Source organism: Lampetra fluviatilis, chromosome 57 (assembly GCF_964198595.1).
Source record: "Lampetra fluviatilis chromosome 57, kcLamFluv1.1, whole genome shotgun sequence".
Taxonomy (NCBI): Eukaryota; Metazoa; Chordata; class Hyperoartia; order Petromyzontiformes; family Petromyzontidae; genus Lampetra; species Lampetra fluviatilis.
In genome coordinates this window covers 7,634,903-7,659,750 of record NC_136331.1, presented here as the reverse complement: position 1 = coordinate 7,659,750, position 24,848 = coordinate 7,634,903, and the positions used below count along the sequence as shown (strand labels likewise).

Below are 24,848 nucleotides of genomic sequence, written 5' to 3'. Positions count from 1 at the left end.
CGGTTTGTCATTAGCGAGTGAGGCCCTGTTTATTGATTGTTAGCGGAACGCGAGCAATTCGGCACCGCCGCGTCTAATTCCATACATGGTTACGTTGCGTGCGTGTGTGCGTCCGCACGTGTGTGCGCATGTGCGCAGTTTGTTTCTATGGCATGTCTCTGTTTTGTTGGGTGGGTGGGTAGGGTGAATGTGTTGAAGTTGGAGTTTTTTTTCTCCCGCTCCGTTCTCTTCCTACCCTTGCTTCCTATTCTGGAGTGTACAACAGCGGCCGGGGTTGCTTTCGCTCACAATAGCGAGAAAGCCGGCCAGGAATCTTTCGTCCGGGGAATCGATGCACGCACGGTGCTGCCACCCACAGTGGTGTCGCTCTCCATCGCTTTTAGCTGTCTAAACTAAAGCTAAACAATTTAAATTTCATTCTATACCAGGTAAGTGCCCGCTGAGCTGCATAGCTATTTTTAAGAAGCGACCTGGCCATCACCAATGGTAGCTTCAACAAAGTGGCTTTACAATCACGTGGCAATGTTTAGCAGCCATATACTCGAAACGCATGACGTTGATTCTAAATGTGGAGGGGACAATCCACACGACCACGGGGGGAGAGAGAGAACACGAAGACTTCCAAATAAACAGGCACTGTCAGGCTCGGGATCGAACCCACGACCTCCTGTATACCGGGCGAGGTAGTTAACATCTCCTAAGTTCAGCGATGGCGGTGAGTTTTTGTTGCCCCCCCCCCCGGCCACTCAACTCCACCCCCGTGCGGGGGGAGACTTGCTCGGCGTTCGCTGACGCAACATGCCGACGCGGGCCCGCCGACAGGTTCCGCTAATCTTCCCCAAGACGGAGTTGGCGGTTGGTATGCAAAGCTCGGGCCAAGCGCAGTTTCACATGAGTGTATTTCCGCAGATTTAAGAAGAGTCGAGTGTTTATTTTAACGGTGGTGGTGGTGGTGGCGTGAATGTTTGCCGGCCTTCTCTCCGTTTCTGCCGCCGGGTAGAATACCGTTTACGGACGGAGCCGGGGAATGGGGGGATAAACAGTCTTCGCTGTCGTCATGATCATCAGCCATCCGTCTCCCATCCGGTACCACTGCTGCTGCCATTCAACTCACTCCTGCGCGTGAGCTGATGTCATCACTCCGCTCCCTTCTTAGGCTTTGATTCCCTGGCGGCTATCATCCGTCATCATCATCAACATCCTCCTGTCTGGCGATGAGTCCTTGCCAATCCATAACAGATTGTTTTTGGGTGAGATCGCGCGAATATCGATGTGCCGTTTAACCTGCCGCTGCCACCCTAGGCAGCCAAATTGGTTAGGTTTGTCACGTGAACAAAACGTGGCAATTCTTTGCTAGTACAGGACACCGGTGTGTTGGAGAGTTAACCTGCAACATTTACGTGACAAACGATTTGCTGCGTCGGGGTGGTGCCGTCGGGTTTAACCGACGCATTTATATTCACGCGATCTGACCCAAAAACAATCTGTCATGGATAATGTTGGTCGCGAAAGGACCGCTTATCCTTTACCTTCAATGCGGTCTCTGATTTGCGTGTTTCTTTTTTCCGTGATGAAACATCTTCGTGCGTGCCCTTCCGGATTTTAATTTATTTTGTCGATATTCTCCTCCCGTTTGGGATGAGCAACATTGACAAGGGGATGGATCGAGTTTTGGATATCCGGTCAGGAGCACCATCGGGATGCGGAGAGAGAAGAGGCCCTCTGCATTTCGATGGTATAAGCAATCCCAGGTCTTTTAGAACTGCTTTCTGTGCTTCCTTTGTCGTCCCTCCCGCTCGCACGTCCGATTTGAGCACGGTTGGCTGCGCACGCTGCGAAATAAGTTCACCCTACATCCGTACATACAAATGAGACTGGTCTCTGGAGTTCTCACCTGGTTAAACAAAATAAACTTGAGTCGTGAACCGATGTTTAATATGCGCGGCATTTTAAATTCATGAGAGGGGATGGGGGAACTGCTCTCGGGGAGACTGGCGAGGGGGTGAGTGGGGGTGGTCTCGGTAGCCGAGGCAGCAGCGTAGGCAGTGGAAGGATGGAGTGGCCACGCGTCCGTTAGTGTTGAACGGAGAAGCCTTTGCAACTGCTCATGCCTTGCGCAATTAAGTAGATCGATGTCGAGCGAAAGACACCTCCCAAATTTGCCCAGCATTTAACTGTTGAGACAAATTTAATTGGCTTCAGCTCACCTTGTGTTGTCGTGATTTCCCCCCGGCACGCCCCCCGAGTGTTGTCGGTAGGGAAGTGACTTGCAGTGGTAATGAGCATTGCAGCAGCGGTGTTATATGTCTCGCGCGCTACGTTTTTGGGGAAGGATTTCGGCAAGGGGTGCAGGGTGGGTGGGTGGGGGGGGAGCAGGCTGCGGCGCGGGTCCCGTGTGGGAGAAATTTCGAAGGTGCGCAGGAGGGAAACGTCAGTCGGCGGCACGTTGTGGATTACAAAGCGCGCTGATACGCAACGTGAAGCAAGATGCCTTGCGCAAAGCACACACAAACGAGATCCACTCGCAAGAGTAGGCCCCAATGACGTCACGGTCCAAAATTGCCAAATTCGAAAATTATCCGCGCCGATTTCTCAATTGCGTTTCGTATGCACATCAGCAGCAGCAGCAGCAAAATCATCTCTCCCTGCTTAGCAGGCTCATGGAGTGCCGTGGGGGGTCACTGCTTGTAAATGAGACCCCATCCCTGGCCTCCTCGAGTTCTCGGTCAAAACGAAATGAAATCAACTCAAACTTTTTAGCGATCCTACTCTGCAGCCTCCGCAGACAAAACAGAACATTGCGATTCCAAGCCACGACCGCCCCGATGTTTCCCCGAACGATTGGCGGCAAATGCATCCTTTCCGACGTTTCAATTCGGGAAAGAAATTACGGCACTGGTGTGAGACCGGCACTTTTTGTTTGAATTGGTATTCAACGACAACGTGCCTGGCGATTTTGTCTGAAAAACAAAAGCGTAGGTTTTTTATTGTGTAATATATGTAAACTGCTACCAATTAGGAATGTTTTCCTCAAGTATTTTATTGTAAAAAATAAGAATAGGTTTTACCCTCTCTGCAAAAGGTTATCTGTTTGGTGTTTGAACATCTTAACGCTTGCTATTTTTATTGCCAGAAAGTGTAAAACCTGTTCTTGTTTTTCATATTTTGATACTGGCTAAAAAAGTTCCCCTTGAGTATTTTAGTCACAAGACAATCCAGGTCCACACACACAGGATATGAAATGAGGTTGACACAGCACATGGACGTTTTTGATACCTGCTATTTTACATATACATTAGCTTTCCCTTGTTTGCAATTCATCATCATCGGACGCATTTGAATGGGTAATTAACAAAAATAAACATTCTTGCCATGTTTCACGTTTTGTTTACGGTCTGATTGTGGGGAAAAAAACCCAGAAAACCACCCCCCCTCCTCCACCCCTTCCTCAACAGCTCCATGGAAAACAATTAAATTCCAGTTGAAAATTAAAATGCCCGAAGGCCATTAGGCCCGCAGTGCGTTTACAGCTTTTCCTGGGGCCAGATAATCATCTTTGGCAAGTGGCGGAAGGAATTCGTCAGTCCAGCGTGCGCGCGCCGCTGCTAAAGCAGCTTTGAGATTTCGCCTTAAATGGGTTGAAGTGAGAATTCATCTTTGGGAGCGTTGGACATGGGAGGCTTCAGAGACCAATAGCAGCCTTGCTTTGTATCCACCCCCCAGGTCGTCGTCATCTCTTGCTCACCACGTGCCCATACTGGACGTGTGTGACAAAGAGCTTCATAGCTCATCGGATTCCTCCAGCCAAAAATAAACATTCTAGAATTCACCTTGAGTGCACGCCCCCCCCCCCCCCCTCTCTCCCCCCGGCAGGTTCCCTGACTAGTAACATTGTTCCGGCTCCGTTGGGCACTGTATTTGCTTATTCTATCGTCACGCTCGTTTGCCCAAGAACGGCCTCGCCGGGTCACCGTGACTCGTTGTCAGGAGGGTCCTGCCAAGTTTTTTTGCGGAAGCGGGTCAATGATTTGCTTCTGTGTATAATCCCAGTTTTGAGCGTTTGGATGGCGTGTGCCCAGGACATAGCAGGTGTTGTAGTTGGATGTGATCAGATGGCAGTTGAGTAGCAGTGGATTGCGCCCCACGGTGGTGAGATGTTAACTCCCTCGCCTGGTATATAGGAGGTCGTGGGTTCGATCGAGTTTACACGTTCTCTCTCCCCATGGTCGTGTGTGGATTTTTCTACTGGCTTCTCCGATTTTTTTTTATCCCCCCTCCACCATTGAAAGACATGCACTTCGAGAAAATTTGGCCGATGTGAATTTCCTCGTGACGATAAGCCACTTCCGTTGAGCCATCATTTGTGATGGCCACGTCGCTTCTGAACAAGAGCTTACATGGCTCAGTGGCACTTACCACCTGGTAATAAAAAAAATGGTTTCCCCATTTGAGCTATAATGTGTGGCCGCCAGGTCGCTTCTGAAGAATAAGTTAATACCTCGGTGGGCTTTGCCTGGTAGGATGAGGTTGGTTTAGTGTTGTATTTGTTTGTGTTTGGGTGATTTTTATTTTATTTTTCTATACCGACGTGACTTTACCGAAAGAACCATAGAGTATGGATCCCTGCAGTCACGAAAACTTCAAATCTAGATTTGGGTGATTTGTTATCCTTTCTTGTACTAGGCACTACTATTGTGTTAATTCTAGATTTGAAGCTTTCGTGACTGCAAGGATTCATATTCTTGGGTTTTTTCGGTAAAGTCACGTAGGTCAAAAATTAAAATTACTTGATTACAGCGAGCGTGCTGTGACGGTTCCACCTGAAGACGGAGGCTTGTGTTGCCTCCGAAACGTCGTGATTTTTATTTTATTTTAATTTTAATTTTTTACCTACGTGACTTTACCGAAAAAACCCAAGAATACTATTGTGTTTTTGTACTGTTTGTTGTAGCGTTCTGACCCCGTGACCCCTACTGGACATCTGTTCAAAGGGGGGGGGGGGGCTTCATAGCTCATCGGATTCCTCCTGGAGTATAAACAAATACTCCCGATTCTGATGCCTTCGCCTGTGTCTGCGCGATCCACAGACTGGCTGGTGGCCACTCTCGCGCTGGTGCTGACCGCCAGCGTGCTCGCCCTGATCTGCACCGTCTTGGGATGCGTCTCGCTCTGCAGGAACTCGTCCCAACGACTCTACAAGCTGATTGCCGCCCTGCTCTTCTTTGCTGGTGCGTTCCGCTCCGCGGTTCTGTTTACGTACGGACGTGTGTTGTTTGTACGTTGAGCTTTTGCACCGTTGCGTAGCCAACCGTGCTTCTCGGTGGTGCCGGGGGAAGGACAACAAAGTAAACACAACGGCAAGCAGTTAGAAAGAAATGCATTTTCAATTCGGTATAGTCGTGTAGTGTTATCGTAGTGTGTATTGTAATGTATGTATGTTGACATTCTTGAGCACTGTTATGTAGCCAACCATGCTAATCGGAGGTGGCGGGAACAAAAATGAGTTCCCATAACAGGATTTAAACCCAGGTCACCGCCTGGGTGAAAACCAGGAATCCTACCCGCACTAGACCGTATGTGAAGGTGCGTTCTCTGCGTGCGTATGTGTTTTGTTTAATCCTCCTTTCCAGTTTTCAAAAGGAAGTCTTGTTTGTATCGAGTACAGTTGCCACGATATTGTCTCTAATGACAGGTTGAGAAATGCGTTTTCACGATGTGACGGAGCCAGTCAAATCAAGTTGGCATGTTCGAGATGTTGAAAAGCAGGCAAAATGTTGCAATATTACGGGGGTTATACTAACAAAAACATCAACACCTATGCCAACAAGCTCAAACCCAAAATAATCTACGATTCACAATACCGTACGTGCAGGCCTCTGAATTAAAAGTAACTTTTTAATTGGAGGCAGCTTTTTTTTATGCTTTACAACTGAAGTTGGAAGCAACGATGCGTTTAGCTCCGTGTCCACCGATCCCGGGCATGTGCCCAGTGAACTAAAAGTCACCCACGGTGAGATATTAATGTCACGGACGGGAAATATTTGATTCTGTGTTGGCATTTTCAGCGTTAATATGCAAGTCCTTTTGCTTTATCGCTGTTAGCGTGAGCGACCCCCACCACTGGTACCAGGGGTAGCTGCCCTCGCCGTTCTAATACCAGGGAAGATCGCGCGAGTCCTTTGACCCGTGCTAACAAATGTTTTATCTATAATAAAAATCAACGACAAAGACACGCGAGCGGGTGAGAGAACGTACCCAAGCCGTGCGATGAAATTTCACGGATGTCACGGCGCGTTGCAGTTCTCACCAATGCATACCGCTAAATTTTTAACGTTTGGTTTCGTCGGAAAAAAAAAACCCGTATCCCATCGGGCGAGCAGGCGATAAAGTCCCACGCCGCTTGGCGTCTTCACGCCGGGATCTTGCAGCAATACAATTGTAGGAGGAAGGGGGGGGACAAAAAAATATTTGGAGGGCACTCGATCTGGAGGCACGCAAAGGGAATTGCGGCTCAGTCTCTACTCAACCGGCGACTGAATCCTCGCACCCGTGGGCAATTCCATGCCGGTGTCTCCCACCGCGTTTAACGATCGTTGAGCGCCACGTTTTGGAAAGGCGGGATTTCATAGCGCGGACGTGCGCCGGGAGACAAAAGAGAGGCGAGCGGCGGGTTTGTGCCGTGGCGCTGAGATAGCCGGTTATTTTTACTCGAGTGGTTTAAACAAAAAGAAAGAGGGCCTTATCTTTTATTGGAATTGTCGTTTCTCTGCAACCGCATTCTTTTTTGTTATCATCTCTCTCCCGGTGACACCTCCAAAGCCCGGGATGCCGAATTGAGTGTCAGTCCTAATCTGTAGGGAGCATTTCTTAGCTTTTGACCAAATCTCGGACGTTACTAAAGCTTCCATACTGGAAAAAGGATGCACGGTTGGCTACATACAATACGAAAAAAGTTCCACCACTGTTCCAAAACAGCGTCAAAGGCTGTAACCAGCCCAGCGATCGTCACCGTGTGCGTGACGAAAACATTATCTATGCTTGATTTCAGTGTTAACTATTATGTACAGTACATTATACACCACATACAACTTAAACAATGAAAATGCTGCACGTGTATGAATCGCCCCACGCAGAGTCTTCGAGATTGGAGTAGTAAGCACGTTACGGTAAATACAGCAACTTTTTAAAATAGGATATTTAGTTTGTGTTTATTTGTCCCAATTTCATCCAGTAAACCAATTGAAAACACAACAAAAAAACATAACAACACCCAAAAAAATGAATGTCATACAGGGATGTGCATCAATAAGCGATGTTAAACAATGACCATTTGTGACTACCCCCGAATCTGCTGGATGATCGATGCTCTACTGCACATACACGTGGCACACGAGTTCAGCGGTGCATGGCACTCGAGAGCATTTTGACAGCAGAAGGTTATCTAAACACGGCATTGATTCGGCCAGCGATGTGTAATACTCAGACCCGAAAAATCACTCCGGTGGTAATGCGATTGCCTCCCGTGTTGTACGGCCCACACCGTTGTGTGCGACGACGAGACCGTGCCCACACACCTACGCTGTGTAAATAGTGGACATTGAGCGAATGAATAAATGGGCCGACAAAACAATGTTTGGGGCTTTCAGCAAGCACGCCTGGGAAATTAAACGGCCGTAAAAAAGAAAGGGGGGCGGGGGGGGGGACAACCCAGCAAGCGGCGTCTGCCGGGGCAGTTCAAGAGGCCACGTTTGTGAGTTTGCCCAAAGACATGATTGCATTCGGATTGCAGGGGTTAGGCGGAGGCTTCCCGCCCCTCGGCGCACGAGGGGCGAGGAGAGAGACGTTGTTTGTTACCCAGCAATGCCAGCGGACCATCAAGCTTCTGCCTTTATAAGTACACCCGAGATCATTCCACCCACACTGACCCCAGGGGTCCGCTCCATCTATGTGTGTGTGTGTGCGCGCGTGCCTGGTGGGGTTTTTTTATGTGGGGAGCGGTGGTGTAGCAGTTGGCGCGCTGCGCTACGAACCCGGTGGCCCGAGTTCGATTCCCGCTGACGGCCAACACCCAGTGATGATTATCTCAACCGGTTATGGTCGACTCGGCCTCAAATGAGTACCTGGTGCGGTACGTAAACATCGCCACTGGGGAGACAAAGGCGGCCGGGCGTGGTGCTGGCCACCCAACCCCTCGTGTGCCGTGCCGGCCTTCATAGGTGCTACTCGCTAACAGCACTTGCCCCAGCAGTCTGTTTAGGCTACACGGATGATCTTTGTCTTTGGGGTCTTTTTTTTCCCCCGTTCTGCTTCCAAGTCTGCTGCACAGAGCTGCCGCGGTAAATGGCTCCCATAAGTGTCATGTCCAAGGGCAAAAATATAGATTCGCGGCTGCACTGGTGCGTGTGTGCGCACGCGTGTGCACGTGTGTGGGGAGTGGTAGCGTAGTGGTTAGCGCTACGCGACTCGAGTTCAATTCCTGCTCGTGGCCAACACCGGTGACGTTTATCTGAACCAGTCCTGGGCGCCTCCCCAAGGTCGACTTGGCCTTAAATTAATACCTGGTGCGATGCGTAAAAAAAATACAAAACATCAGCACTGGGGAGACAAAGGCGGCCGGGCGTGGTGCTGGCCACCCAAACCCTCGTGTGCCATGCCGGCCTTCATAGGTGCTCGCTAGCAGCACTTGCCCAAATTGTCTGTTTAAGGCTGTACGGCGGATCTTTGTCTTTGTAGATACAATGACATCACTGCTTGTTCTTGCACTGTGCTATATAATCTCCAACACAAAGTGTTGATTCCTGGCTATGCATATCACTTATTTCTCTCTCTGTGGGCATATCGGGTAAACTCCGTCTGAAGTGAGTTCTTGGCAAGATGCTTAATGTTATGAAATGCGATGTTATTAGATTGTTACTCGGCACAAAAACGATACTTTACAACCGAACAAGTCTGTCAACCCCTTATCAGTGCCCTACCTGATTACAGACCAATTCAGACTGTATTGATCACCCCATACCCCTTATAAACCTCAACGTTCATCCTACAAAGTCCCATCACAAGGGAGAAACACAAACAAATAGACAACATCAATAATTTTGCCCGTATTGAAACGACTGTATAGCGTGTGGACCTGAAAACTCAACCTCGCTGTACGAGAATGCGGGGGGTGAACCGTGTGGCTTGTGACGGGTATATGTGCAAATGACGTCCTGCACAAAAGACCATTGAGGCATCAACGTTCATCTCGTGTTTACAGCCCCGCAGAGCCAGCGGTGGAAATTACACATTCCCATGGCCGGGGAAACCTATCCGTAGCAGGAAAACTGTTGGCTTTCCCACAAAGTGGTACCTATTTTATGCACCCCAGAGGGATGATGGGCTGAGTCCCCTCCCCAAAGCGGGATTTGAACGCTCTCATGACCATCCCTCCCACCTTAGCATATGGTCGGGTTCCCTGTAATTTATTATCGATAATGAAACTTGTCAAACATCGCCAATGCAGGACCCTCTTCAGCAAGTGTCCTTGAGGCTCGGCGAGGCGGAGCGGTCGTCTCGGAACGGGGAAGGGTTAACAAGCAAAAATGTCCTTCCCTCCCGCATGGCCCTCGGAGTGACCGAATGAATGTGCACGCGATGCGTACGTGTGTGTGTGCGCGTGCGTGCGGGGAGCGATAGTGTAGCGGTTAGCGCTACGCTGCGCTATGAACCTAGCGACACGGGTTCGATTCCCGCTCGTGGCCAATACCAGTGACGATTATCTGAACCGGTCCCAGGCCTCCCCTAGGTCGACTCTGCCTCAAATGAGTACCTGGTGCGGTGTAAAAACATCGCCACTAGGGAAACAAAGGCGGTCGGGCGTGGTGCTGGCCACCCACCCCCTCGTGTACCGTGCTCGCTAACAGCACTTGCCCCTACAGTCTGTAAAGGCTATATGGGGGATCTTTGTGTGCGTGTGTGCGTCGCGCTCCCTCGGATTCGCAGCTGTCCCCTTCTTACCCGCCTCCCCCAGCTCGCATCCCCCCCCCATACCTTTCTCCACATTGCATCTTCCCCATTTTCACCGCCCGCCCGCCACTCAAGGAATGTCCTCGCAGTCACAGCAGCGTGTGAAAAATACGCGCCAGCCGCGTTAGTTTTCGAAATTGTATCGCTCCCGTCCCTCGCGTCAACGGGATTCCATGGTCGGAGGGCTTGCAGCAAGTCCAGTCTTCACCACCACCCTCCGCCACCCTCCCCCCGATGGACAAGGCGCTTACGCGTTGGTTGTGTGTGTTTCTTCTTCTGTTGTCTTTCCAACCAGCCGAGAAGTCGGGAGACCGAGTCTTGTTCGCAAAGAGTTGGGTGACGGTGGGGGGGAGTTTGGGGGGGGGGGTGGCGAAAAAATATCAAAAGCCAAAGCGAGTGATAGAAAGCGTCGCAGCGAAGCAAATATATGTATCGCCGAGAGAAACAAACCGTGGCACGTGAGCGATTGCGTGGGGGAAAGGGGGGGGACATCACACGGGCGCAAATCGCCGTCGAATAATTCATTCCCTGCCTGCAGCGCAAGGTTGGCTCGGGCGGGTTACTTTTTGACCGATTTGTGGCGCGATGCTAAAAAAAAATGTAAGCTCCAGAAATGTTTAAACGGACACGACGTGGCTGTGTTGTTGTTCGGCTTGCGTGCGGGAAGCTCCCGCTCCCCCGCCGGAACGGATGCCCCCCCCCCCACTCGTGATTAGCTTCAGTGGGGATCAATGCCCCCGTAGTCCATTTGATGGATGCATTGATTGCCCTCGCAATTAATAAGAGATTGAAACTGCTCATCCAGTTGATGATTGTTTTGAACAGGTGACCTGGTTGGACGTGAACGCGTGTGTGTTTGTGCCTGTCAATCCTCACATTTTTGTTCCTTACAGCTGCATGGTTAAGCGTGGATAATCGGGGACATTTTGATGACCTCTTCTCAAAATCTTCTTGGTTCTTTCGGTAAAGTCACGTAGAAGGGAAGTAATAAAATAATACAAATATTATGTTTTATTTTTATTATTTTATTACTTCCCTTCTACGTGACTTTACCGAAAGAACCAAGAAGATGAATCACTGCAGTCACGAAAGCTTTAAATCGAAATCTTCTCAAAATGTAAATTCCCCACCACCGTCATCCTCCTCGTCATCGGTATAGCTTCTTGACCACCACCACCTACACTACCAGTGTTGCCACCATCGCTGGATCACCCCCCACCATCACCATCACCGGATCACCCCCCATCATCACCATCACCAGATCACCCCCATCATCACCATCACCGGATCAACCTCCATCATCACCATCACCGGATCATCCCCCCATCATCACCAACAGCAATTGTTCGTTGGTTAGGCCACACGGTAGTTTTATGCCAAATATTCACATCTATTCACCCTTTCCGAGTGGTCGCCCAACCCTAAAATAAATTCGGATCACGAGAGATAATTTTTCTACTCTCCTTTTTTATCGCCACCGCCATCGTCTTCATCAGCATGCCGTGCAGGCCGTTGTCCAGTCCTTCATAGGGGGGAGGGGGGGGAGACCAAGGTTTGCTTACAGTGCAAAAAGCACCATGCTCATACTTCACGGCTAAAGAGAGAGGGGACCTTTGTTATATTCCTGCCCTCCGTGTGTGCGTGCGTGCCTGCTAAAGTGACTCCGGGGAGGGTGGGGGGGGGATTCGACGGATTGGTCTCCGGAAATGCAGATTTATGATCTCGCCAAGCTTTGTGCTCGCAACAAACCACCGTCTTGTTCTGCTACGTCCCCCGGCGGACGAGGGTAAGGGGAATTTGCATTTATTGGGGCATCTCCTTAAAGAGCGTGAATCGTCACACGAACTACGGTCATCCTCGCGGCAGCAGCAGCGGATTTTGGCTCGGCCATCGAACAAAGAGATGGTGGTCAACGCATCGTGCGATGCTTTCAGATGCGCTTCTGCGGCCGTCTGGAGCGCTCTTCCTTCCATTATTAACTAGGAGGCCACTGGAGCCATGCACTTTTAAATTTAGATTGAAAATTCATTTCTTGAGAACTGCTTTTTGCGTTCTTCCCCCGGCACCTCCAATTAGCACGTTTGGCTAAGTACTGTTCGAAAGAAGTTCTACACGCATACAAAAGCGCCTTGCAACTCCCATCTCGGTCGTTCCGATACACAGCGGCAGTTTTATTCTAAAACATTATCCTAGGGGACTCACTGATGGCAGCTGTCCTTGTGTGGCAACAACGTGTGAGAATTAGTCTCTTAGTGGCTAAGGGGGAAGCTGGGGGTTGTGTTGTGATGTGTTCTCAAGCGATTTGAGTAAACAGCGAGTAGTGCTGTGGTGGTGAGATGTTATCTCCATCGCCAGGTGTGCAGGAGGCCGTGGATTCGATCCCAACACTGTTGATGCCTGTATATTTGGAGTTTGTGTTGTCTCTCTCCCCGTGGTCACGTGTATTTTTCTCCAGGTTCCTCAGGTTTTTCCCTCCACATTTAGAATCGGCGTGCCTTCAGAGAATTCGGCTGCTATCAATTTCCACATGGTGATAAGCCACTTCGTTGAGCTATCATTTGTGATTGCCAGGTCGCTTCTGTAAAAGAGCGTTGACAGCTCAGTGGGCCTTGCCTGGTAAACGTAATATAAACAATAGTACAGAAATATTTGTTCAAATTTGGGCCGTGATGCTGGCACGCATGGCCGAGTGTTTTTCGAATAATGTCACACGGGATCTTCTTTAACGTCAGCTGGGAAGAGAGGTGGTGCGGAATGGGCTGTGGGAAGAGAGAGGCAATGGTGTCCTTTTGTTCACGGTGTAGACTTTGATCCGAGACGTTTTGGCTTCATAAACAAACCGAGTTTATGTTTTACGTGTTGTGCCATATCCACGCATTAGCAAATGCTTTAACAGCCGGGTAGCGATCTTCAGCCGAGATGCCTTCCTGCCTGTTGAATTCACGGTGACATGCGAACGGTTTGGCCAAATTGTGTAAATAATTATTTTTCCAAATGGCAAAAATTGTGCGCACCATCTCATCAGCAAACAACAACAAAAATTCCTTAAGGAGGGTGCTGCTATTCATTTATTAATTCATTCGAAAATACTGCCAATGGTAATATTAATACATGTAAATAACTATTTTGAGGATTCTGTTGACTTGTTATCCCGTAGAGGGAATTCCGTAAACTGTCAATTATCCAGGGGGGTGCAAGGGGTGGTCTGTATTAAACGTAAAAACAACGTCGTTCGACATCGTCAGGTGACAACCAGAATTCTGATGAGGTTGGTTGTAACTGCCGGCAAAACGTCGTACTCGAATTGTAAACGTTGTGGATTTGCTCTTCAACACAGCGGTGTTGCTGTACTCCTAACGAATTGGCATGTTCTGTTTACGTGACAAACCTTACTAATTGGCTGTGTCGGGTGGTGGTGGAATTAACGACACATTTATAATTTGCGCGATCTCACCCAACCACCTATTATGGATAATTTTATTTTATTTTTATTTTATTTTATTTTTATTTTACTTTTATTAATTTAAATTTTTTACCTACGTGACTTTACCGAAAAATCCTAAATATGAATCTTTGCAGTCACGAAAGCTTCAAATCTAGAATTATGGATAATGTTGACCACGAAAGCCTACGTGTTGAAGCTCATTCAAGTCACATTGTCGCCTTAAAAATAAAAAGTGTACGATACATTCCGGGCAATGGCCCTCCTTCACGGCACGTACAGAAGCCAGAGAGAGAGATATAACGTGGGAGTGGAGTGGTGGCGCAGTGGTTAGCGCATCACACTGTGAAACCGGCGACCCGAGTTAGATTCTCGGCTGCAATCGCAGTGGCGGGCAAAGTCAAAACTGGTTCTGGTCACACAATTTTTTATATTTAATTTTTACCAGGTAAGGCCCTCTGAGCTGTCCAGCGCTCCTATTTCAGATGTGACCTGGCTACAAATAACAGCTCAACGAAGATGGCCTATCGTGTGGAAATGTACGGTAGCCAAATCCTCTTTCAACGCGTGACGTCGATTGTAAATGTGGAGGTGAAACAAAAAACCAGGAGGACCTCTGAGAAAAATCCACGTGATCACGCGGAGAAACATGCAGAGAGAGAGTGACACGCAAACCCCAAATATACAGCAGGCTTCAGGGTCGGGAACGAACCCACGACCTCCTGTAGACCAGGCGAGGGAGTTAACATCTCATTCACCAGCCGGGACATTTACACGGCCTGCGGTGTACGTTTATGATGATCGGTGCACGACGATGCAACCATTCATTCATTCAAACCAACCCTCTCCGGTTCAATAAGTTGCGTGCGTTCGAGAAGACACGTGCATTTCATCGTCGCGGGGCCTTGCTTGACTCGCGCGCCTGTTTCTGTCCGCACGCGTGCAGCCGTCCTACAGGTGTGTGCCCTGGTGCTCTACCCCATCAAGTTCCTGGAGGCGCCCGCTCAGAGCAGCACCTACTACGAGTTCAACTGGGGCTACGGCGTCGCCTGGGGTGCCGTCATCTTCATGATCGGGGCCGGTGTGCTCTACTGCATCAACCCCAAGACGGAAGACCACGATTACCCATACTGAGCCGTGGGGGGGAGGGGGGGATGGGGGGGGGGGGCAGTGGCGACGACGACGACGAACGGCAGCGACGTGTAGGAACTGTTGACCTCGTCCGCTAGTCGTCGGCGAGCCTCCAAAACAGAGCGAGGTCGGAGAGAGAGGAAGGGAGCGGGGGCCTTCTGTCGCGAGGGGTTAAAAGTGTTAGCGCGTTTGAGCCCTCTCCTTGTGCGTGTCTGGCCGGAGTGGTGTGTGTGGGGGGAGGGGGGGGAATAACTTTCGTTAAACGTGATCCGATGTGAATTGAAGTGTTTTTTTTGTTAGTTATGAAAGTCGCATTGCCCTGAGGGGACTTGCCCCCACCCCCCCACCGTCAATGTCCTTGGCCCCGTTGTGCGAACGCGTTAACCCCCGAAACGGAAGGTCGCGCGTCGCTGCCCGTGCCGAGCGAGAGGCCTGCAGGCCGAGGGTGGCCACCTCGACATGCTTGGGGGTGGGGCATGGCGGTTGACTTCCTCATCAAAGGAGACACGCGCCGGGCCTTTTAGCTCTGGTTTTTAACCTGCGGTGCTCACTTCACGCACGGCCCTGGGTTTGTGCGTGCGTCCGTGCGTGCGTGTAGTTCAACGGTCAGCGCGCTGCACGGCGAAACCGGCGACCCGAGTTCGATTCCCGCTCACGCCCAACACCGATTATCTGAGCCTGTTTCCGGGCCTCCCCTAGGTTGACTCGGCCATGATGCGGTGTGTAGTAAACATCGCCACTGGGGAGATAAATGCGGCCGGGTGTGGTGCTGACCACCCCCCCATCCCCCTCGTATACCGTTCCGGCCTTCGTAGGTGCTACTCTCTAACAGCACTCGCACAGACGGTCTGTTAAGGCTATACGGAGGGGGAAGAGGTCTTTGTCTTTGAGAGAGAGAGATAATCCCTGGCCGAGTCTCGCCCTCTCCCCCACTACTGGGCCAGTGGCGATGTGCACGTGGCTGACGTGCATGCACACGCTCGGGCTCGCTCATTTTACAAACGCAATTGCAGTTCAATTGACAATGTACACAGTGTTCTGCGGGGCGATCAGGTGACACTTGGTGCAAATATGAGCACGATGATGGTAACACTACAGGGAAGGAGGTGGGGGGGGGCGTTAGTTTTATTAAGCGGAGGCGTAGATAGCGGCGGCCGGGATGATACCAGATGTGAACGTAGCGTTTCTACGGCTGAATAAAGATGCACGTTGGTTCTGTGAGCCCGGAGCAGATATCTCGCTTGTCCCCTAGCGCCCGTGGTGGCGTTCATTCAGCGGTTTCAATTTCCTTCACGTGGCCAACGACGCCGAATTCTACGATGTTGTCCACGGGTAATTGAGTGGGGATCCCGAAACCCGTTCGCGCGTATTAAATCCCACCTCGGGGGTAAGAGACACGGGAGACGGTCGGCCGACGGGCGGGGGGAGAAAGGACGGTGTCCAATAAGCCTCGACTTGAAGCGAGCATTAGAAGTATTGGTGCGTGGCGTGTGCGTGGTGTGTGTGGTGTGTGTGGTGTGGTGTGTGTGTGGGTATGAGGAGCGGTAGTTTAGTGGTTAGCGCTTTACGCTACAAGCCTGGTGACGCGGGTTCATTTCCCACTCGCGGCCAACGCCCAGTGATGAATATAAGAACCTGTTTCCGGGCCTCCCCTAGGTCGACTCGGCCTCAAATCAGTACCTGGTGCGACGTGTAAACATCGCCGCTAGGAAGACAAAGGCGACCGGGCGTGGTGTTGGCCGCCCACCCCCTCGTGTGCCGTGCCGGCCTTCATAGGTTGCTCGCTAACGGCACTTGCCCCTACAGTCTGTCGAGGCTATACGGGGGATCTTTGTCTTGGTGTGTGTGGTGTGTGGATGGTGACGTGCAGGCAGAGAGCGGTGCCTCGCGGTGTGGAACGCGAGCGCCTGTGCTGCGTGTGCGTGCGTGCGCGTGTGTGCGCGCGTGTGTGTGCGTGCGTGCGCGTGTGTGCGTGCGCGTGCGTGTGTGTGCGTGCGCGTGTGTGCGTGCGTGTGTGTGCGCGCGTGCGCGCGTGCGTGTGCCCGAGGCTCCGTTGGGGCACGTTAGGGGTATAGCGCGTGCGTGCCCGTTGGTTGTAATTGACGGGAACGTGGTGGGGGGGAGGGGGGGTGTTCTCGGGGTGCCCATCTCAGCCCACGGCCGACGCTACGTTTTTGCATTTTGTTCTCCCCCCCCCCAATCCGCATCTCCGATTGGCTACGTACGGGGAGGTGTGTTGGGGGGTGGGTGAAAGAAGGTCAACCGAGGTGCGTACGCACGCTTAGCGCGGCGTCCAAGTTTCTCTCTCCGTGTTTTTTGCGGGTGGAGATCTTGCAAGAGATGTGGAGGGAGGGAGACGAACGCCGTGAGTGAGCGAGACACCGATGGGCCCCCCCCCCCCCGTCTCTTAAAAGTCGGCGCGTATCTTTGCACCCTAATTGATGTGGAGATTTCGCTTGGAGGAACGGTTACTTTTTGCGTGTAATGATATTAATAATAAAGCACCTTTTGACGACGTATTTGAGAGTTTGTAACGAGACGCCGGGAATGTCGAGCCACGCTGCTCGGAGCTCGAAATAATTTTGTGGTCCCTTTTGTTTGTTAACAAAATCATCGTCGGTGTTTTCGCACCAACGACCTTGCTGATGATACTGGGAGTAATTGGAACCTTGGGGGACTGTTTGTGAAATCGGATGTGTCGTGGCGTCTTTTCGTGACTTCAAAGATGGTTCGAAACATTCTGCGGTTACGTTTGGTTACTGGCAGGTTTTACAAGACAGGCATTTTTTGACATTTTTTTTTAACTCCCCAGAGTAATTTGAACGTTGTGTCGGGTTCCGTTTAAATCAATGGTTAGGTGTAAGTTATTAGAGGTATTTTTTTTCCAACGTTTCTGCCTTCGGAGGAATGTGTTTCTGTACAAATTGGGGGGCGGGGTGGTGGAGGTTAAGATGGCACTGGTTTTAGATGGTGGTGGTGTTGTGGTGGTTATGGAAAACGTACGGAGCAGGTATTTCAAACGTCACCGACAATAAGTGCACGCCTTTTTTAAATTAACGAGTTAACGGAGAGAGTGTGCGTGCGTGTGTTTTTATTTGCCCGCCTAATTTTGATCTTATTAATGACCACGGCTTTCACGCGCGGTCCCGAAAATGAGAAGTGTTTTTTTGTGACCCGTTACAATTACGTGGAGGAAAAGTACCTTGGGGAGAGAAAGGAAGGTGGTGGTGGTGGGTGGGTTATGGTCATGCCGGTCGGAAATTCCTTTGAATGGATAACAATTGCAATTGTTCATAATGGAGTTTTTTTTTGGGTTAGATCGCGTCAATTTTCGTTACTAGTGCAGCGCGCACCCATTGTGTTGGAGAGTAAACCTACAACATTTGCAGTGCTCGAGTTGTAAATGTTGTCGTGAGTTGTGGGTTCACTCCAACACCCACCGGTGGTCGTCACGCGTTGTTTACGTGACACAAAACCTTACTCACTGGCTTGTGGCGGCGGGTTTAACGACGCATTTATATTTACGCGATCTCACCCAAAAACCTTCTGCGTGTTTAAAATAACCATTGGTACGGGGGTGTTGTGCCAAATTTTGAAAGATCTGGGGGGACAAAAAAAACCCCTTACCGTGCGCGGGATATCCTTTTTAAAAGTGTGTTGTTGTTTTTTCTCCAAAGCCGGACGTGCGGATCGACACTCCACAACAACAATAACAACATCGGTGGGGGGTGGGGGGGTCCCGGGGGGGGGTCCTGTCTTTTGTGAAGCCAGCGTGTGCCAGGTCGTACAGCCCACACACTTGGGGGGGGGGCTATATAGCTCTTTCTTTTCAGAAGCGACCTGGCTATCACAAATGATAGCTGAACGACGCGGCCTATCGCGTGTAAATTTATAGCAGCAAAATACTCTAAACGCGTGAGGTTGATTCTAAACGTGGTGGGGGAAAAACCGGAGGTCCCGGAGAAAAATCCACACGGCCACGGGGAGAGAGAGAGAGAGACCAGCAAACTTCAAATATACAGGCATCAGGGTCGGGCTCGAACCCACGACCTCCTGTATAACCAGGTGAGGTAGTTAACATCTCGCCAGTGTCGTCACGCTTCCCCCCTGGTTTGGCTTGGGTTGTCGTGTGATTTCATTCGAAACTTTTGATATTTCTGACAAGACACTCTGGAGACGACGAGCACAAAAATTGTAAGTTTTTTTTTTTAAATGAATGTCCATCGCCCGAAAAATGACGTGCAGCACAAAACCACGTTCACCCAGTTATTGCCGGCACGGTGATGCGACGTGACCCCTGGATTGTGGCGCGTTTAATTAACTCTTCTGTGACCGACGGCCAAGTGCGTTGTGTAGGCCTCGCAGGGTTGTGTATAGTTTGCAACGGTTTGGGCCGAGTAAAATGCCATGAAAGCACAGCAAATCGTTAAAAAGCACAATAAAAAAAATTGCTGAACACATCGGCAAAGCTACGGAAAACTGACATTTCGATTTAAGCATCGTCACACCGTGAAAATGTACACCGCTTTTAGTGGCGTAAAAAATGTTACGGCCACCCCTTACCGTCGTGAACTATTAACTTGATCTTTAGTTAACAAGGAGATGCCTTGTGGCCCTTAACGTAGGCGTTCGCCAAACCTCGCCAGCCCGTTTTGGTGGCATTCCAGCTGCTAAAAAAATTGCCTTTTGCCCATCGGCGTGGCAGACTGCGTCGTCTGCCCCCGAGGGAGGGAGGGAGGGATGAGGGCTGGGGTATGGGGCTGCAGCCGTGGAGTCGGCGTCGAAGCGTGAATACTGCCATTCGTCGTCGGCACGCGCATCCGTTGGGCTGCATCAACGAAGGAATTTCGTCAATAATGGATGTTTTTTTTCGGGTTACGCGATGCGACTCCCCCAAAAAACCCTGTATTTACGGATGATATTGGTCGGGAAAGGCTCTGGTTTTATATGGAATTTCGAGTGATGAAACGCTGCAGAGGGTGGGTGGAGATTTCTGCGTGCTCGGAATTGCATTGAGAGAAAGCGTCGCTCGATCGGAGAGGAGCGTGGGAGGCTTACTACACATTCTATGGGGGGGGGGGGGGGGGTTGTTCGTTCACCTTTCCTTACCGCCCCCCCCCCCCGGCACGAAATTTGCCGCGACAGGATTGTGGACGACGGTGATGAGTACGCGATGTGACGTTTTGTCGCCGGGAATGATCACCCACCCCGCCTCGTTGTGTGGTAGAGCACCACACACAACGTGGACATCGAGCGGAACAGACACCTGTTGTTACATTTTTTTTTCTTTGCAATTTAGGGCATTCGAACCGATCGGACGAAGGTTCCATCGGTCGGCGTGAAACGCTTGCGGTTTATTGTCGAGCAGATGTGCGCGCGGAGTCAGCAAGGCGGTTTCACGTGAATCCTGACCTCTCTCTCTCTCTCCCTCGTCCATTGGGACTTTGGCAATGGACCCAAATGGGCTGTGGAGAGGAATCGGCTGACGCAGAATGAATGTACGAGAAGTACAAGGTGCAGCCCTGCAATTGCTTGCGCAACACCATGGCTGGCTGACATGAGGCCCTCAATTAGAGGGTATTTGGCCTACTCTTCCACGCTGGCCCGACAGTCTTGGAAGAGGTGGGAACTATTATCGATTATTATTTTACCAGGTAAGGCCCACGGAGCTATACTAGCTCTTTGTCTGAAGCCACAGATGCTAGCTCAACGAAGTGGCTTATCATCATCACGTGCAGATGTATATCAGCCAAATGCTCTAAAAGCGTGGTGACGTTGATTCTAAATGTGGAGGGAAACACCGGAGGACCCGGAGAAAAATCCACGCGACCACGGGGACAGAGAGACACGCAAATCACATATACAGCATGCGTCAAGGTCGGGATCGAACCCACGATCTCCTGTATACCAGGCGAGGTAGCTAACATCTCGCCACTGTAGCACCTCATTTATGCCGCTGGGTGGACAGAGACGGCGAGTGGGGATTTAAGACGGGGCCCTTTGCTTCAACCGCCACGCCTGGAGATCCGAGTCCAACCGGCGGCCCTCTGACTTGCGAGTTCACCGCGCGAATGTTACACCCGTTGCAGAATCGGCTTTCTTAGAACGCGGTGTGAAATATCCTGGACAGATGCGTCACTTGAGACGTGTCTGGGTGACACGGGAGCAAAGTGTATTTAAAAAAAAAACTGTCGCGCACCCTTCCGTAAGATAGATTCCTTCCCACGGCTGCGTGCACATTTTTTTTTACTCTTTTTTTTGTTGCACCCATCTCAAGTGTTGCTGGCGGTCACTGCGAGGCCAATAACTCGGCCGCGTTTTATTTCTGGACACCCAGTGGATAATGCGAGACGCGTGCCGCACGCGTCTTATTTTTAGTAGGGTCTCCCTGACGCGGCGATACTACGATAGGGTGCCAGGTTGGGAAGGAGTGGGAACGCTGAAATATTAAGAAAATAATTATCGCGAAGAAAAGCTCAAATAAAATCACTTTATCGGTACCGAAGCGCTCCCCACAAGGCCACGCGGAAGGGCGTGGAGCGCAGTTTGGCGCCGGCTATCATAGAATGCGGCGGACGGGTCGTGACAGTTCACTGCGGTGAGTAACAACGTCTATAAAAACAACGGCGCCACTACTGCGCCTCTAAAGTCGACGCTGAACCGCTCACGCGTTCCGAAATTCGGCGGTAAACGGGGGGACCCACCCTGAAACACACAGAACGTAAGTGAAAAAAAATTAACCCGTAAAAACAAAGTTTTTCACTATAAATCCTTTATATGCGTAGCGGCTAGAGTCCTCTCGTCCTCTGGCTTGAGATGGCTGCCACCTATGGGTCAGATGATTGTCTGCCACCATTAAGCAATTGGTAATTAAATATTTAAAAAAAAATTCCCTAAACAGTGTAAAATTTTGAAAAAATCTTTTTCACGAAAATTAATTGTCACGCACAACGAGTCTGTGTGGAAAATGTCAGCTCGATTGGATCACGGGAAGTGGGTTAAAAAACGACCGAAAGATTTGCACGGTCGTAAGCAAGCAAGCAAGCAAGTGAACTTAATATAAAGGATTTAAAAATGTTGAAGCTTAAAAGAACCCCTACATAGCTCAGGGGGCTTTACCTGGTATAGTAAAACATAGTTTCGTTTAAAAAGAGTTGAAATGGATATCCATCCGCCCAGACCAATTAACCGCCACCCACCCAGTTCCGTATCTGTGTAGCTAATCTTGCAACGATGTTCACATGACCGAGTTTAACACACGTCCACCTGTAACTCGGGTTGTAAATGTAACCCTGGCCACGTGTTTGCCAGTGTTTAAAGCCTTCTCTAATCGGGGCCTCTAATCGCCCTACCGCATAACCGAAAGAAAAAAACTTTGGCCATTTCAGGTCTTGGCGTTTGAAAGTTTATATATATAAAGTGATTTCCGTAGCTAAACGGTCTTTACATAAATAACCACGATGTTAATGCCAAAAGTATCCAACTTAGCACTGTTGGCGACATGTAGGCGGCATATTCATTTTGAATGAGCTAAATGTTGAGAATTATATATTGAATTTAAGTTTTTGCACAAGACGCTACTTTATTTTCCGCAGTTTGTATCTGCTGTCGATATTATCCGGATAATATATTTGCAGTGTTAACTATATAAATATGGGGTGGGGGGCTTATTAATAATAATGCTTCATCTGGGCTGGTGGTGGGGACTTTACTTTGCTTGGTTTTCACACTCGGAAATGCATGCTGTGTGTTCACCATCTGTACGCAACACGTGCACCTCCCGGTAGGAGGGGGGCGGGGGTGAAATGTGCTTTGTGTAGCCACTGATCCTGCACCACGAGGTCCCGCCAAAGAGTTCATGGGATGATTGTTTGAAAGCGTTTTTTTTGCGTAACTCTTGCGCATTCGGCAAAGCTTCGCTGAGCCTCATGACTCCTCTTCTTCAGGACGGGTCTTGCCAGTAAGTTGGTGATGGGGGGGTGGAATGGCGCAATAGTTTGCGGTGTAAATTTTAGTTTTCCTCTCTCTCGCAATACGGAGAAAAATTGGGAGAGGTGACGACGGCTCACGACTGCCTGCTCACTCGAACGACGTCGGTGGATCTTAAATTTATTGGAGAAACGGGGAGGCGACTGCCTGTCCGTGTGTAAGTTTGGGAGGGTGCGAGATGGCGCAGAGAAAGAGCCACACGGCCGACGGACACAGCCGACGCCACCGTCCTCGTGTCGGTCTAGGGGAGGGGGGGGGGTATCCCTTTCTCGACTGGGCCCCGACACGGGGAGGCGAATTCGCCCCCAACGACCCCCCCCCCCCGAGGGCAGGGCTCCACCAAGACTCGAAGGTTGAACGTTTCGAAGCGACCTCTCGAATCGACGCTCATGACGCCACGCAGAGAGGGTCACATGACCACGCGCCCCGAGACGCCTTGACAAGCGGCAGGTGACTTCGTGGTCACTCGCCATCCAAAATAGAATCGGAATGTTTATTTTTACACGATTTGAGTAATTGGCGGATATTTTTTGTCCAAATTTGACCGATCGACATTGGGGTTTTTTTTTTCATCTAACGGAGCAAAATTAACAAACAAACCACGCAGAACCAATGGGAGCATCTAGAACGTCACCACGCCGTCTCCTCCGCAGTGACAGCGTCCAAGCAGACGTGGCGAGGCAGCCGCCAGATTGTCACGGCGGGCGCGCACTCCAGGGAGCCAGGCCGGTGACCAGCGGTCGGCGTGAGAGGCGGAACAGATGGAACGCGCGGAGGGATCGGCAGTTGTCTCGTCGGTGGGAGACCGGTCGCGTGGACTCGTGGCTGAACTGCTAACGGAGGGAACGAGTTAATCCGCGGAGCTGTTTCCTGCGTGTGTGTTCGCGCTCGTCCCTCTTGTCACGGCTCTCCGTCGTGATGTCCGCCGCGCTGTCGTTCGTTGTTGCCACGGACACGATGTTGTCCGACGTTTCGGTCCGCGTGCTGGGAGCCTGTTCTCGGTGCCTCCAGCTCCCGATCGGAGCTGCTGCTCGGCTAACGCGCGGAACGTCGGGACGCCCCCCCCGCCCGGTTGACGCAAAAAAAAACGCATCGGAGTGAACGACTCAAGCGGAGAGTGAACGACGCAGGCGGAGAGTGAACGACGCAAGCGCAACTCTTGACTGGATCTTGTCTGTCGCAGCTGCTAACGGCTTGCCAGAGGCGTCGTGCATTGTATTTCGTCTCTTTTCTTTCCACCTTTCTTCCCCGAGTGAGTCGCCGTCCTCTTTGTCTGCTTCCTAACAGTTGTGAACGTGCGTGTTGAGAAAATAAAACCCCTTTCACAGCCGTCGCCTGGTTGCTGTTGTTTTGTTGAGCGACACGGGAACAAATGGGAGCAAAACGGACTGCGTCACGGGATGAGTATATCGTGTTGCCGGCAGAATTTCGTTCGCTGCGTAATGCGAAAAACTGTGACGACATCGATAGAGGTGGCGGTCGTGGTGGCGATTCGTTTGATTCTTCACACGAATGATTCCTCAACGGCTGCGTCCTACAGCGCCCTGTGTACGCTGGTTGAACGACTTCTTGTTTGGTTCTTTCGGTAAAGTCACGCAGGTGAAAACATAAAATACAAATTTAATTAAATCACGACGTTAAACCCCTTAACTCCGGCATCTCTCCCACTTCAGTATAAAAACATTATTGCTGTGGTTGTCACACCTGATGATGATTGCTTGTGTTGCAATCGAAACGGCGTGAATTATTTTATTTTTTTCACCTACGTGACTTTACCAAAAGAACCAAAGAGTATGGATCCTTGCAGCCACGAAAACTTCAAATCTAGAACGACGACTTCTTCTTCTTGCGCACGCCACGGGACGAAGCCAGCCGTGCCAATCGGGAGATGGGGAGTGTGTGAGTGCGTCCGGGTAAGATCGGCCTCTGTGGAGGAGGCCCGTGAAGGACGCTGCTGCTGCTGGGCAGTAGGAGGCAGTCGCCCTCCAGCAGCAACGGAGGAGCGACGCTCACAACAACGAGCGGAGCGCCCGGCCGGATACATCATAGCAAGGTGGCACAGGTGGGGGGGGGGGTGTTACAGCTGGTGCATCTACCGGTCATCTCAGCCGACCCATGGCACCAGGGTCTGTGTCGGCGAGCCTCTGACACTTCACACGTGGTAGCCTCGAAGTGCACCTGGCCTGGCACAGGCGACGTGGTGACGTCGCCGTCACTTTGTGACGAACGGCGGTTCACTTGGTGTGGGGGGGGGGGGTCAAATGTCATCATCTAGCGCGTG

The 24,848-nt window shown here is 50.7% G+C and overlaps 1 protein-coding gene across 1 annotated transcript in view; it reads left to right on the top strand.

Annotated features, from left to right (window-relative positions):
- LOC144950308 (transmembrane protein 47-like) overlaps nucleotides 1-18,305 on the top strand; it is a 37,242-nt gene extending 18,937 nt beyond the window's left edge. The window contains exons 2-3 of the mRNA XM_078880405.1: nucleotides 5,088-5,228; nucleotides 14,394-18,305. Coding sequence (XP_078736531.1) covers nucleotides 5,088-5,228; nucleotides 14,394-14,581 — 329 coding nt within the window. The 3' untranslated portion in view covers nucleotides 14,582-18,305. The remainder of the gene's footprint in view (nucleotides 1-5,087; nucleotides 5,229-14,393) is intronic.
- The last annotated feature ends 6,543 nt before the right edge of the window (nucleotides 18,306-24,848 follow it).